The sequence below is a fragment of the Rhincodon typus genome, chromosome 11 (genome assembly GCF_021869965.1).
Source record: "Rhincodon typus isolate 14 chromosome 11, sRhiTyp1.1, whole genome shotgun sequence".
Lineage (NCBI taxonomy): Eukaryota > Metazoa > Chordata > Chondrichthyes > Orectolobiformes > Rhincodontidae > Rhincodon > Rhincodon typus.
The window spans coordinates 30,256,786-30,270,504 of record NC_063342.1 but is presented as its reverse complement, the minus strand read 5'-3'; the positions used below and the strand labels follow the sequence as shown (position 1 = coordinate 30,270,504).

General features: G+C 40.3%; 1 protein-coding gene across 1 annotated transcript in view; it reads left to right on the top strand.

The window, feature by feature from the left end:
• The first annotated feature begins 1,407 nt into the window (after window positions 1-1,407).
• Window positions 1,408-13,719, top strand: part of LOC109934213 — a 53,521-nt gene continuing 41,209 nt past the window's right edge. The window contains exons 1-4 of the mRNA XM_048603074.1: window positions 1,408-1,522; window positions 1,625-1,792; window positions 11,376-11,437; window positions 13,124-13,267. Coding sequence (XP_048459031.1) covers window positions 1,780-1,792; window positions 11,376-11,437; window positions 13,124-13,267 — 219 coding nt within the window. The 5' untranslated portion in view covers window positions 1,408-1,522; window positions 1,625-1,779. The remainder of the gene's footprint in view (window positions 1,523-1,624; window positions 1,793-11,375; window positions 11,438-13,123; window positions 13,268-13,719) is intronic.

The window sequence follows — 13,719 nt, the reverse complement described above, 5'->3', positions numbered from 1 at the left end:
TGTATTCCACGTGATCTAACCTTGCTAACCAGTCTACCATGAGGAAACTTGTCAAACGCCTTACTGAAGTCCATATAGATCATGTCGACCGCTCTGCCCTCTTCATTACTTCTTCAAAAAACTCAATCAAGTTAGTGAGACACAATTTCCCATGCACAAAGCCATGTTGACTACCTCTAATCAGTCCTTGCCTTTCCAAGTACATGTAAATCCTGTCCCTCAGGATTCCCTCCGACAACTTACTCACCACCTATGTCAGGCTCAACGGTCTGTAGTTCGCTGGCTTTTCCTTACCACCTTTCTTAAATAGTGGCACAACATCAGCCAACCTCCAGTCTTCTGGCACCTCACCTGTGGCTATCAATGATACAAATATCTCAACAAGGTGCCCAGCAATCACTTCCCTCACTTCCCACACAGTTCTAGGGTATACCTGATCAGGTCCTGGGGATTTATCTGCCTTTATGCGTTTTAAGGCGTCCAGCACCATAAGAAACTACAGAGAGTTGTGAACACAGCCAACCTTCTATCACACAAGCCAACCTTCCATCCATCGATTCTATCTTAACTTCTTACTGCCTCGGAAAAGCAGCCAAAATCCTCAAAGACCCCTCCCACCCCGGTTATAATCTCTCCCAACCTCTTCCATCAGGCAGAAGATACAAAAGCTTAAACACATGTAATAACAGGTTCAAGAACAGCTTCTTCCCCATGCTTATTAGAATTCTGAATGGATCTCTCAAATTTCAAATCTAATGTTAATCTTGCTTTTTGTGCACCTTCTTTGCAGCTGTAACTTTTTATTCCTCGCTCTGTTCAATCATTGTATGATCTTTGTATGGTATGATCTGCCTGTACTGTGTGTAAAAAAAAACTTTTTGCTGTATGTAGGTACATGTGACAATATTAAATCAAATCAAATCAATACCTTTCCTGTAGCAGGAGACCAGAATTGAAAGCAGTATTCTAGAAGTGGCCTCACCAATGTCTTGTAGATGACCTTCCTATACTCAATGCACTGACCAACAAAGGCAAACATGCCAAATGCCTTCTTCACCACCCTGTCTACCTGCGACTCCACTTTCAAGAAACTCTGCACCTGCACTCCTACGTCTCTTTGTTCAGCAACACTCCCCAGAGCCTTGCCATTAACTGAAAAAGTCCTTCACTAGTTTGCCTTACCAAACTGCAACACCTCACATTTATCTAAATTCAACTCTATCTGCCACTCCTCAGCCCACTGACCCATCTGTTCAAAGTCCTGTCATACTATGTGGATAACCTTCTTCAGTGTCCACTACACCCAACAAGTTTGGTGTCATCTGCAAACTTACTAACCATACTTTCTACATTCACATCCAAATCATCAATATAAATGTCAAAAAGAGTGGAAAAGTCATGTGGTCACTAATTCATAATCCAGAACCTCTGGGCTCTGGCGATACGTGTTTGAAAACGGCGATAGCAGATGTGAAATTTGAACTCAATGCAAATCTGGAAATGAGAAGCTAGAGGTATCAACGTAAGCACAGTCAGTTAGTCTCTCCCCTTTTAGTCCTCTGACCCTCAAACTTAACGTTTTTTGGCTTATGAGTAATGCGGGATTTAAATGTTGATCATACAGATTCCCCACGCTCAGGAAACTGATGACCACGCCTGTGCGGAACCAAGCGTCGAAACTGAAATAGTCCAGACTGCGACACGTAATCTAACGCGGGGTTCTCATTCTCGGAGCATATATAAAAAAATAAGGCGTCGCAAGAGGTTAATACAGAGCTAATGGCTGGTCAAGGTACGTTTCTAAAGGTTTTAGGATTTGTGTGAAGCGAACGGGTGATTGATAGGGCAGTGCTTGTGTAAGTTTCTGTGGTCAGGAGAACTGTTTAATGTGCCGGTCATGACTCACAAAGCAAATCCCGGAACTAACCGAAATTCAACATTTCGTTTGTTGTTTCTGTTAACATATTAAACGAGGGTCGCGGAGTTGAGTTGCGCTGTCACTAGCTGTGTCACTCTCTGGCAGATGACCGCGGCCGTGAGCTATATTTAAAGGGAGAGAGAAAATTAACTATTTAGTGTCTGCTCCTTGTTCGGGCCTTCCGTTCAAGCACCGTGTGAGGCACAACTGTCCTGATAATGCGCTGTTAAAAATACTCTTCAAAAAACAACAACACAGGCGGTTGGAGGATTAAACAGGTCATTCAAACTGTGGTTAAACATACTCCCGAACGTTTCTTATCCGTGGAGAGTGGATCGGGTTATAATTTTGGATGTTGTTTGCAGGAATTCTTATTGAAGCCTGGAATGAAATTGATCAGACCCGTACTCGACCGTCCTGCCGTTGTGCTTACATAATACAGTAGCTTATTTTGTCAACATTTTCCTCAGTGAAGTACTTCTGGATTGAGCACATAGAAACTAGGAACAAGGGTAGGCCATTGGGCTCTTTGGGCCCTTCAGTATGATCGTGGCTGATCCTCTCTTAACACTATATATTCCCGCTTTTTCCTCCATACCCATTAAAGCTTTTACTATCTGAAAAATATCCTTATTTTTGTATATACACAGTGACCCTGTCTCCACTCCCTCTGTGGTAGCCAATTCCACAGATTTACCACCCTCTGAGCGAAGAAAGGTTTCCTCATTCTCAGTCCTAAATGACCTACTTCATATCCTGAGACTGACACTACCATCAGGGGAAGTATCCTCTCTGCATCTAGTCTGACTAACTCTTAGATTTCTGTACATTTCAACCATTCTTCTAAATTCTGGTAAATACAGACCCAGTTAAACCCAGCTCATCTAATACAATGACCCTCCTGTCACCATACCAGCTTAGTGAACTTCTGCACCCCTTCTAGGCCAAGTATAGCATAGAATCCCTACAGTATGGTAACAGGCCCTTTGGCCCAACAAGTCCACACTGACCCTCAGAGCATCCCACCCACCTAATCTGCACATCCCTGAACACTACAGGCAATTTAGCAAGGCTAATCCACGTAGCATGCACGTCTTTGGATTATGGGAGGAAACCCACGCAGACACGGGAGAATATGCAAAATCCACACAGATAGACACCCGAGGCTAGAATCAAACCTGGGTCCCTGGCGCTGTGAGGCAGCTGTGCTTAACCACTGAGCCACTCTGCTGACCAAAACTGCACACAATTCTCCAGGTGCAGTCTCGCCAATAACATACTTATTTCTGAACTCCAGTCTCTTTCAATGAAATGGCTTTCTAATTGCTTGCTGCACCTGCATGCTAACTTTCAATGACTGGTGTACAAGGATACCCACATTCCTTTGTATATTCACATTTTGCAATATCACCATGTAAATAATACGCTTGTCTTCTGTTTTTCACATACAACTTTTAACCACGCGATACTGCATCTGCAATGCATTTGCCCACTCACTCAACATGCCCATGAAACCTCCTTGCATCCCTGTCAGACCTCCAATCCAATCGAGTTTGGTGTCATCAGAATACACGGAAATATTGCATTGATTCCCTCATCCAAGTCATTTGTACATGTGTAATAACCATGCTAAATTGCCCATGGTGTCCAGAGCTGTTTAGGTTAGGTGGGGTAGATATTGGAAATGCAGGGGTAGGGGAATGGGTTTGGGTGGGATGCTCGTCAGAGGGGCAGTGTGGACTTGTTGGGCTGAATGGCCTGTTTCTCCACTGTAGGGATTCTATGATTCTATTCTATGATTCTATGATATTCTTTATTTCATTCATTACCCATGTATTCAAATTCTCTTGCATTAAAGGCCAACATATCATTTATCACTTTCTTTGTCTACTTTAGTTGAGTTCTGAAATGCATCAATTCTCAGTGGTACTAATTTCTACTACCCTAGAATAAATCTCACCCCCTGGGAAAGTCTACATTTGTATGACTTATTGGTAAATAGATAGTGAGTCACAATTGACTTAATTAAGTGGAAATTAATTTCGTACTCTAGTCTCCATTTGATCACACAAATTCATCTGTTTTAATTTAAAGCCAGGGGGAAAATAGATGGACAAAAGCAAAATACTACAGAAACTAATATAAAAGTGGGAAATTTAGGTAAAGTAGCATCTTTTGAGAAAGTTAATATTTCAGCTTGATGAGTCAGAAAGGAGTTCTAATGAAAGCTGATTAGCCTGAAATATTAGCTTTCTAGTTCTTTCCGCATTTATTGTCTAACTGGTTGGACTAATTTATAAGGAAGTGTTGAGAGAATAACATGAAAGAAGTTCAATGAAACTGATGTAAATTATAAGCTCCAGTATGGATTAAGTAGTCATATTTCATACAGATTTTTTTTTCATTTAAAATGGTGGGGTACTTGTAAGCCAGTTTACAGAAGGAAATCTGCTATCTGCTAAAGTACCTTTGTGAACCAGATGGAGATTTACAACAATCAACAATGGTTGTATGGTCACCATTAGATTGGCTTTTTAATTCTGTTTTTTTTAATTGAATTTAAATTTCCACACATATCATCGTGGAATTTGAATGCCATGTTCCGCAGAGCATTGATCTGACACTAGCCCTGGGAAATTACCACCTCTCTACCAGCAACCTGGTTAAACTTTGCATGTCTTAGGATAGATTCTTCAGTTTGTTGATTGATGAGACATCAGACAGAATTTAGTGGAGCCCCCTGGAGTGGGGCAGATGGCATGTGGGTCCAGAGAGTCAAGTGGGAATCTGCTGATCTGACCTAAAACAGCAGGAAAACTGTTAGTGAGTAGCAGGAACAGATTGCCACAGTAAATGTGCTGTTCGTGAGCAACTTAAAACCAATTAGTTCTGGGTGGCTCAGGAACTAAAGGATACTTGCACAGATCCACATTTCTGGTGGCTCCAGAAAGCTGTGTAGCAGATTTTCTAGTGACCAGTCTGTTGGTTCACAGAGGGCTCAGCATCAGAGGTCATTAATCTGCTGAAGCCAACTATCCCCACATCCCCACCATTGCTTTCAGGCACCCCTTTCAGCAATTACAATCCAACAACAGTGACTGGTGGAAAAATTCAATCTACTACTGACAAGAGGCCACTGCTCCTGTGACACTGCTACTTATGAAGAGCTGCCAGCCTCTGATTGGCTGGTTGATCTTGAGGGCAGGGTTTCTTCCTTTTGGGTTCTTGGTTTGATGTGAATCCTGATGCTGTCGAGGTTTGAGCCTGCTTACCTTGTAATTACGTCATGCCTCTGGTGGAAAGGATGCAAATCTTTCACAGCAGCTTTCCAACAGGTAGGCAAGATACCCATCACCACAGCTAGACTTCACCCAGGTGTTGCCTTCCCTGCTGTCTCAGATCCAACATCCCCGGTATATGGTGGCACACTAAAATGGATCTCTAATTATCTTAACCTGCAGTGCAAAAACCCGCAAATGGTCTGTGGGAAGCTGTGAGCACAATGAGGGGTATATTTGACTACACCTGACGGTGATAGGGAAGTGGGTGGTGGCTGTAATAACTGACTGTTGGAGGGGTTTGTTTTTATGAGTACGACTGTTTGTTTGAGTTTCCGAAAACTCAATTTAATGGCTCATTGTTTGACAACAGTGATTTTGAAATCTATATCTTGGAAAAAGGAGCCAGTAGGAAATTACAAAAATGGGACAATGGGGAGGAGTTTGGGGGTGGTGGGCAAGCTTTACCGCAGAATGGGTTTCAGAAGATTCTGTAAAAGTTGGAGCATAAGTGGCTAAGCTAGGCATCTGATTGACCAGAGGGGCTGTGATGGACATTTTGATTTTGAGAGTAACTTGGTATTGGATTTTAGTTTCAGTTCTGAGTCAAATAGGATTGCTTGGACACTGTTGGGTTTGGGATGAGTGAATGACTTGATATGGAAAGGATGCTGCTTATTACGATAATATGGAGGCGTGACTTGGACCTATTATAAAGTTTATTTTACTGTATATTTATAAAACCTCAGCTTGGTATCTGCTGGTTAGCTGGTTTGCGTACTGGGCACTTCAGTATTATATTTTCTTATATTTCCAACATCTGTTATCCCAATCAGGTTGCTGGAACATTGCAGTAGCAGCCATGAAACTGAATCCAATCTTGCCTTGATAATAAATAGATTTTATCATTCTACAGTTTTTCTTTTATCTTAGATGTGTGTCTGTGTATATAATATACCTAAGGATACACTAGTTGCATAGGTAGATGGTACAAAACTTTAATTCACCCACATTATTAAAATTGACTCTTTGCAAATGTATTTGCAAAATAGATGTTGTGATAGTTTAATACACTTACACATTATGGACCAGACCAAAGCCCCTCAAAATATATTAAGAAGGTAGCCTAGACCCTAACTTTTTTTTCTTATTTTAAAGGTAAATGTAAGGTGTTGTGTTCCAGATGCAATTTGATTGGTCAAACTACCAGATTTAAAGCAAAACACACTTTAGTCATCCACTAAAATTAAAATACAACAAAAGAAAGAAGGAATTGAACTAACTTTACTGGAAAACCCAACAGAATAATAGATACTGTAACTATTACTAATTAACTTCTAATATAAAAACATACCACAAACACCCACTTGGAAAAAGGCAAATTCAGAAAACAGAATGTCTCACATGCAACTCTCATAGCAGGCAGAAATTCCCCAGCTTTTGGTTGTAATTGAGAGAGGGAAAGAATAGCTTTTGCTTCTTCAAGACCCCAAAAGCAATTGCTTAAAGCTGAACCTGAAATCTCTGGTTTTGTGGGAGCTCAACCACATCCATTCAGGCTGCTTCAATTGTTCCGACTTTATTAAAAAAAACCCCAAGGCCATTTACTTTCTTACAGACTGCTCTTCACGTGTCCCCCGATCTCTCTCTTAAAAAAAACCAGAACAAAAGACACCTCTTAAAGCCACACCATTGTCACACAAAGCATGATCAAAATTTTGTGGACTTAGTTCCAACTGGAATGGTCCCTGTCTTTCTATCTCATATCTCTACTTGAGCAGCCAATAATCATGCTGACCTCCGTTTATTACCCTCTTACACCCATTTCTCAGAGTGCTCTTGCAAAATGTGCCATTCTGTCCTCTCCACACAAGTCATTACGAACTTTAATACCTGAGACAGTAGAAGAAAACACACGTGCTATAAATCATGGATTTTTGGGGAGGGAATGGAAGCTTTCCACTGACGAGAGGTTTAGTAGCTACTGGAAACTGTTACGCCTGTGGCTCAGACTGCCAATTTATGTTATCTGTCTAGAGTACTAACTTTTTAAAAATATAGACAAAGTGTGTGATTCCAGAGAATACTATGAGAATAAGGACACAAGATTTCAAGGTTTTGAACAAACAACAATAAATGTTACTATATGAAGTTAGAACAATTTCAATCTACAATGTATACACAACTTGTACACTATTTTTTAAAAAAAGACTTGGGGACAAATGTTTTACACAGAAGGTGGTTCGCGTGTGGAATGAACTTCCTGAGGAAGTGGTGAGTATGGTTAAAGTTACAACGTTTAAAAGATATTTGGATAAGTACGTGAATAGAAAAAGTTTGGAAGGATATGGGCCAAGAGCAGGCAGGTGGGACGAGTTTAGTTTGGGATTATGTTAGGTATGGCCTGGTTGGACTGACGGGTCTGTTTCCGTGTGACGCTATGGCTAGTGTCCAGAATTAACCTCTGGTAAATGAGGTTGAGCACCCTACGGAGCACATCAAATAGCAAATATGGTCCGGACTGAACCCACAGATCTCTCAGAAGGCTACTCCGATGCACGTTTTGATGACTCCGTGGGTCGTCAGATCTTTACAAGGGATTCCAATTCTTCTTTGTCAAAAACTTAGCTTTGGAATTCCCTCAAAAGATGCTCAGTCATATACTGCCTGAATGACTGCTCGTGTCCTGGTATTTCATACTCCCAATAGGAACTGTGCTTCTCTGGATTCTAGAAATTGCACTCCAGCACCTGCTCACAGACAGACATAACTTTAGCTTGTACAAAGACAGCTAGCTTCATTCAGCTGGTACTGCCCTGCAGTTCTCCAAACTCTTTATCTGTACCAATTAAATACTGCTTGTGGGCTTCATAAACTGACTGTTTGTTGGATGGAACTATAAATGGCTGACAGCCTTCTTCAAACTATCACACACACACCCAATATTTCTGAGACCTAGTTCCAATTCTTAGCTACTGGATCTTAGCCCTTTCCTAAGTCCCAAATACACAACTATCACGCAGAACCTGGGACATCTTCCTGCATGTAAGATATTTGTTTGATCTCTCTGTCTCTCATTCTCCCCCTCTCACTCCCTCCCCAATTATATCACTAACTTCTTGGCCTCTAACCCATGACTAAACTGTTTTTGAGTGATCTATTGAAAACCTGATGACAAGTCCTGCCTTTATTCCGAGGCAGGATTAAATGTAGCAACCATTGGGACACACTGTTCCTGGAATGTTACAATATTCAGATATTTTTCATTCATATTGTTTGCTTATACAGTTACACAACCAAAGATTTCATCACACATTACATGTCCACCTTCCCACTGCAAAGATGGTTTCGTTCCAGGAGACTGCACATGTCATTAGCAACCTGCAATGAGAGCCTGAACCTTCTGAAGTACTGATGCTCAGATATGTAGAAAGAGTTGCCAGTACACCTCACATAGTTGGTTTCGCCTCCTTCAGCTGGATTGTGGTGTCCATTCCATTTAACTTCTGGTGATGCGTGCAACTGTGGAGGAGGCAGACGTTGTAGTTGATACTACCAGAGGAGCGGCATGGTGGCTCAGTGGCTAGCACTGCTGCCTCACAGCGCAAGGAACCCAGGTTCGATTCCACCCTCGGGCGACTGTCTGTGTGGAGTTTGCACATTCTCCCCGTGTCTGCGTAGGTTTCCTCTGGGTGCTCTGGTTTCCTTCCACAGTCCAAAGATGTGCAAGTTAGGTGGATTGTCCAGAGATGTGTAGATTAGGTGGGTTGTGAGGGGATGGGTCTGGGTGGGATGTACTGAGGGTCAGTGTTGACTTGTTGGGCCGAAGGGCCTGTTTCCACCCTGTACGGATTCTATGATATGATATGACGATAGGTGGTTCTTTTGGTGATGGTGTTGTTTCTGCTCTTGTTCTTCATCAAATGTTGATAGGGGAACTGCATGAACTGATCTCAAGACATACTAAAGACTGATCACAGCCTTATTTCACTGAAGAAGCACTTTTCACTGTGCACTCCTGTCAGTGACTATAGCAAGTCACTTAGCTTAACATCGGTTATAGGGAAGCTATGAATAAAAATGTTGTTATAGTAGGGCATTTGGAAAGTTTTAAGGTAATCAGGCAACATCACTTTGCAAAAGGGGTATCATGTTTAACCAATTTATTGGTGTTCTGTGAAGAAATATCCCTGTGGATAAAGGGAAACTGCTGGATGTACTGTTCTTAGATTTCAAAAAATCACTTATAACGTTATTGAGGAGAATGAGTTCATGGTGTAGGTAGTAATATACTGGCATGATAGAAAGTTTGCTGGCTGGCAGGAACAGAAAGTAGACCTAAACGAGTTAATTGGTAACTGAAAAGATGAAATGAGTTATGTGCCACAGGAATTAACAGTTCACTTAAATAACTGGACTGAAGGAACAAAATGAATGGCTGCTAAATTTGCTGATGACACCAAGAGAGTTAAGGAAGTAAGTCGTGAAAAGGATATAAGGAAGCTACAAAGAAACATAGGTTAAGTGAGTTGGCAATGATCTGGAAAATGGAGAGTTTAAAAGGAGTATATTATCTAAACAGTAAGAAGTTGCAGAGCTCATAGATGTAGAGGGACCTGGGCTTCCAAGTGCATAAATTGCAAAAGGTTATTATGCAGGTACATCAAGTAATAATGAAAGCTAAACAACTTCTAATTGGCTTTTAACTACCTTATTTATTCCAAAGAGATCTTCTGATTGCTTTTAGAGTATCATCAGGGCAAGATTAAAGAGGCTGAGATAATGTTGCAATCCAGTCTGAGCATCATTTTCAAGGGATTTGATTCCACAGCCCCAAATGTGACTTGTCTTACCTTGGACAACTCTTCTCTGTTTGTCCAGCCTGTCTGTTTCATAAGCCTTCTGCTGTGAACTAATGTTGTACCGGATTTCTTACTTTGCAAAACGTTGGGATAACTTCAGCATATATTCAAGATACACAGTTTTCAGCTTTAGTTGTGGATTCATTCTTTGTTCGTCTGTTTCAGAAAATGGCTTTGCCAGATATTCATAATGCTTGTATCCAATGGCCCATATTTATTTGATATTAAGTAGACATTTTTCAGATCTATTACTACACTAAACTCATACTTATTGATTTATGAATTAAAATATAAAGTGTAAGCAATAAAAAAATGGTACATTCTGGAGAGTGTTGATAATTAAATCATTTGTAGTTATACTATTCATTCAGTTATCAATTCCAGCACTGGATAATAATTTTGGAACCAGATTCATCTAAATGATAGCAGCATTTTGTGAAATTTCCAATTTGCTTTTGATTATTTTAGTGGGATTGTACATTATATGCTACTTACAGTGTCAAATGGATCTTAGATATAGAAGGCATAAATAGATGATGAATTTAGGTAGTCTCTTGTGATGTACATTTGCATGTGCCAACTCAGCTTGTCACTTTTTCAGGTACCTCATGTAACTGAACCAACAGATTATATGACAGCAAATTTAGAATCTGTTTCACATCATCCCTTTCCATGGAATTAATTTGGTTTTGTCATACAATTAAAATTTGTGTTATAAGCCTGTAACTGAATTATTTAATTGGAATCAACTAAAATTAGCTTCCATGAAGGCAGAGTTTGCATATGCTCTGTGCCATATAAATTAGAAAGATTTCAGATTCGGTTTACTCAAATGGTGAGGACAACCAAGCAGTTTTCCTGTGGGCATTGAGTTAGACAATAATTGTGATAGCCCACATAGCAACACATGACATGGTCTCACACATGAAGAATACCCATTTGACTGTGCTATTAGAGGGTCATGGTACTTAAGGCACCACATCTTTCCTTCAGAAGAAAGAAGAAAACGCTGAGGAGATCCTAGCCATTCCTGCAGAATAACTGATTTACCCCTCAACAGATTAACAATTAACTGTGTAAATTTGATATATCAAATATAAAAATTCAAATATATTTGCTTGCATTGGGAATTAATAAAGACTTAATAGGATATGTGCCAAAGCAAAGTTTTATGTGGAGGAGTAAAAATTTGGGGGAAGTTAGCATCTTACTCTAGAAATTCCCCACACATGTAATTTGTATAACTTTTATACCAGCATGACGGAAGTAGATTTTCATTGAGCTATTTCTCTGCATTAAAAATTAATGCTATGACAGATCAAAAAGAAGACTGTGTTAAGATGGGTCCAGAGGCTGAAGAACAAGTAACTTGTTTAGAGGTAGGTCATATTTTCCATTTTTCACTTTCAGAGTGTGTACATTAAAAGTGAAATAACATGGAAAATTGCACAGCAGATCAGTCAAATCTGTAAAAAGAAATGACAAGTTCTAGAGTCATAGGGCCATATAGCATGGAAACAGACCCTTCAGTCCAACTAGTCCATGCCGACCATGTTTCTAAACTGGCCCCACCTATCTGCGTTTGGTCCATATCCCTCTGAACCGTTCCTATTCATATACTATCCAGGTGCCTTTTAAGTGTTCTAATTGTACCCACTTCTGCCACTTCCTCTGGCAGCTCATTCCATACAGGCGCCACCCTCTGCGTGATAAAGTTACCCCTCAGGTCCTTTTGAAATCCTTCCCCTCTCACCTCAAACCTATGCCCTCTAGTTTTGGACATCCCCAGCCTGGGGAAAAGACCTTGGCTATTCACTCTAACCATGCCCCTCATGATTGTGTAAATCTCTACAACGTCACCCCTCAGGCTCCGACACTGCAGGGAAAAAAGCCCCAGCCATTACAGCCTCTCCCTATAATGCAAATTCTCCATTCCCAGCAACAAGTTTCCAGATATTTTCTACACCTTCCCAAGTTTAACGTTGTCCTTCCTATAAAAAGGGCGACCAGAATTGCATGCAGTATTCTAAAAGTGGCCTCACCAATCTTCTGTACAGCCACGACATAAACTCCCAACTCCTGTACTTGATACTCTGACCAATGAAGGCAAGCATGCCAAATGCTGTCTTCAACACCCTGTCCACCTGCAACTCCACTTTCAAGGAACTGTACACCAGGGTTTATCTTTTTTTCATAAGTCCTGTTGCGTTTGCTGAGTTACTGACTATTCCTCCTCTCCATCACAAAATTTGTTTTTAGTAGCTACATGAGGTTGCCTTTCTGTTTTCCTGAAGTTTATTATAAAACCTCAACTAAGCCTCTATGACATCCAGACCTGAGTAATTCAGTTCTGTACTGGTACTGGTAGCCTTCTAACCCCCACCCCCACTTCAGAACTTCAACTCGCCCAAACCTGTCCAAATACTTTGGTACCATTTACTCATCATCTCTATGCTTGGAGATGCACTTCCATTCCATGTGCATTTTAAAATTCTCATCCACATGGAATGGAAGTGCATTTTTCATGGCATCATGTGTCCTACCTCAGAAACTACCTCTGGGTCTATAGCCTTCCAAAGAATTTTCTGTCCTTCCAACTCTGGTCTCTTGTGCATGCCCACTTTTCCACACTTGATGGTTGGACCTTCATCATTTGACACTGTGCTTTGTGGAATTTCCTCTCTGCCTAGTCCCTTCCTTCCCTTCTTCAAAGACATTCCCAAAAATCCATTGTTTTGACCATACTTTCAGATCCCCACAGTATTATTTTCTAATTTTTAGCAGTATCAGTTTTTTTTTCTGATTCTGCTTCTGTGGTGTGCCATGGGCTGTTTTACTAATCTAAAAGTGTTATTTAATTCCAAGCTACTGTTGTACTAGAGTCCACAGTTTAGTAGTTTCCAGTTTGTTGTATGCCTGTATTATTATTTGATATGCAATCTACTTTAATTCATAAAATATGTATCGAATTGAAAGACTTATTTTTGCATTCAAAATATTTAAACCCTGTTCTTAAATAAAAAAGGAAGCAAACTTATTCATTCTGACATGATGCATCCTGTTAGGTGAAGAGTGACTATGTTGAAGAACCATCCAGAAATAATTCATTAGACATAATCAAGAAGCTTGGCTTCTTCCAATCAATGAGTACGGATGAAAAGATTAAGCAATTCCAAATGTTTCTCACAACTGCCCTGATAAACGATCTGGTGAGTATTAATCTACTACAAAAAAAATTGCTGGGATTTTACTTTATATGGTCCTGCGCAGCAGACAAAAAATGAGTCATGTATAATGAAATGAATGTGAAAGTTTTGTTGTTGATAATCCAAATATGCTGCTTTGTCATAGTAATGTTTTTTGAACCTGCTATTGCGCGATAGTTGCATTCCAACGCAACATCATGTTATAGAAAATTGTGCTATATAAATAACTGGGCCTATGGGAAAAGCAGGATTAGGAGCACAAAGGATACATAACAATTATATTTTCCAAAATTCTTCCTCACCTGTGTAGCTTCATTTTTATAGTTGCAATATATAAAAACAGTTTATCAGACAGGTAATGCTGCAAAGAGGCAATACATTTATGAATCTGACCTTGCATTTGCAATAAAGTGACAGGTGGGCTTTGAATAGAGTTTGGTCACTGGAAATCCCAG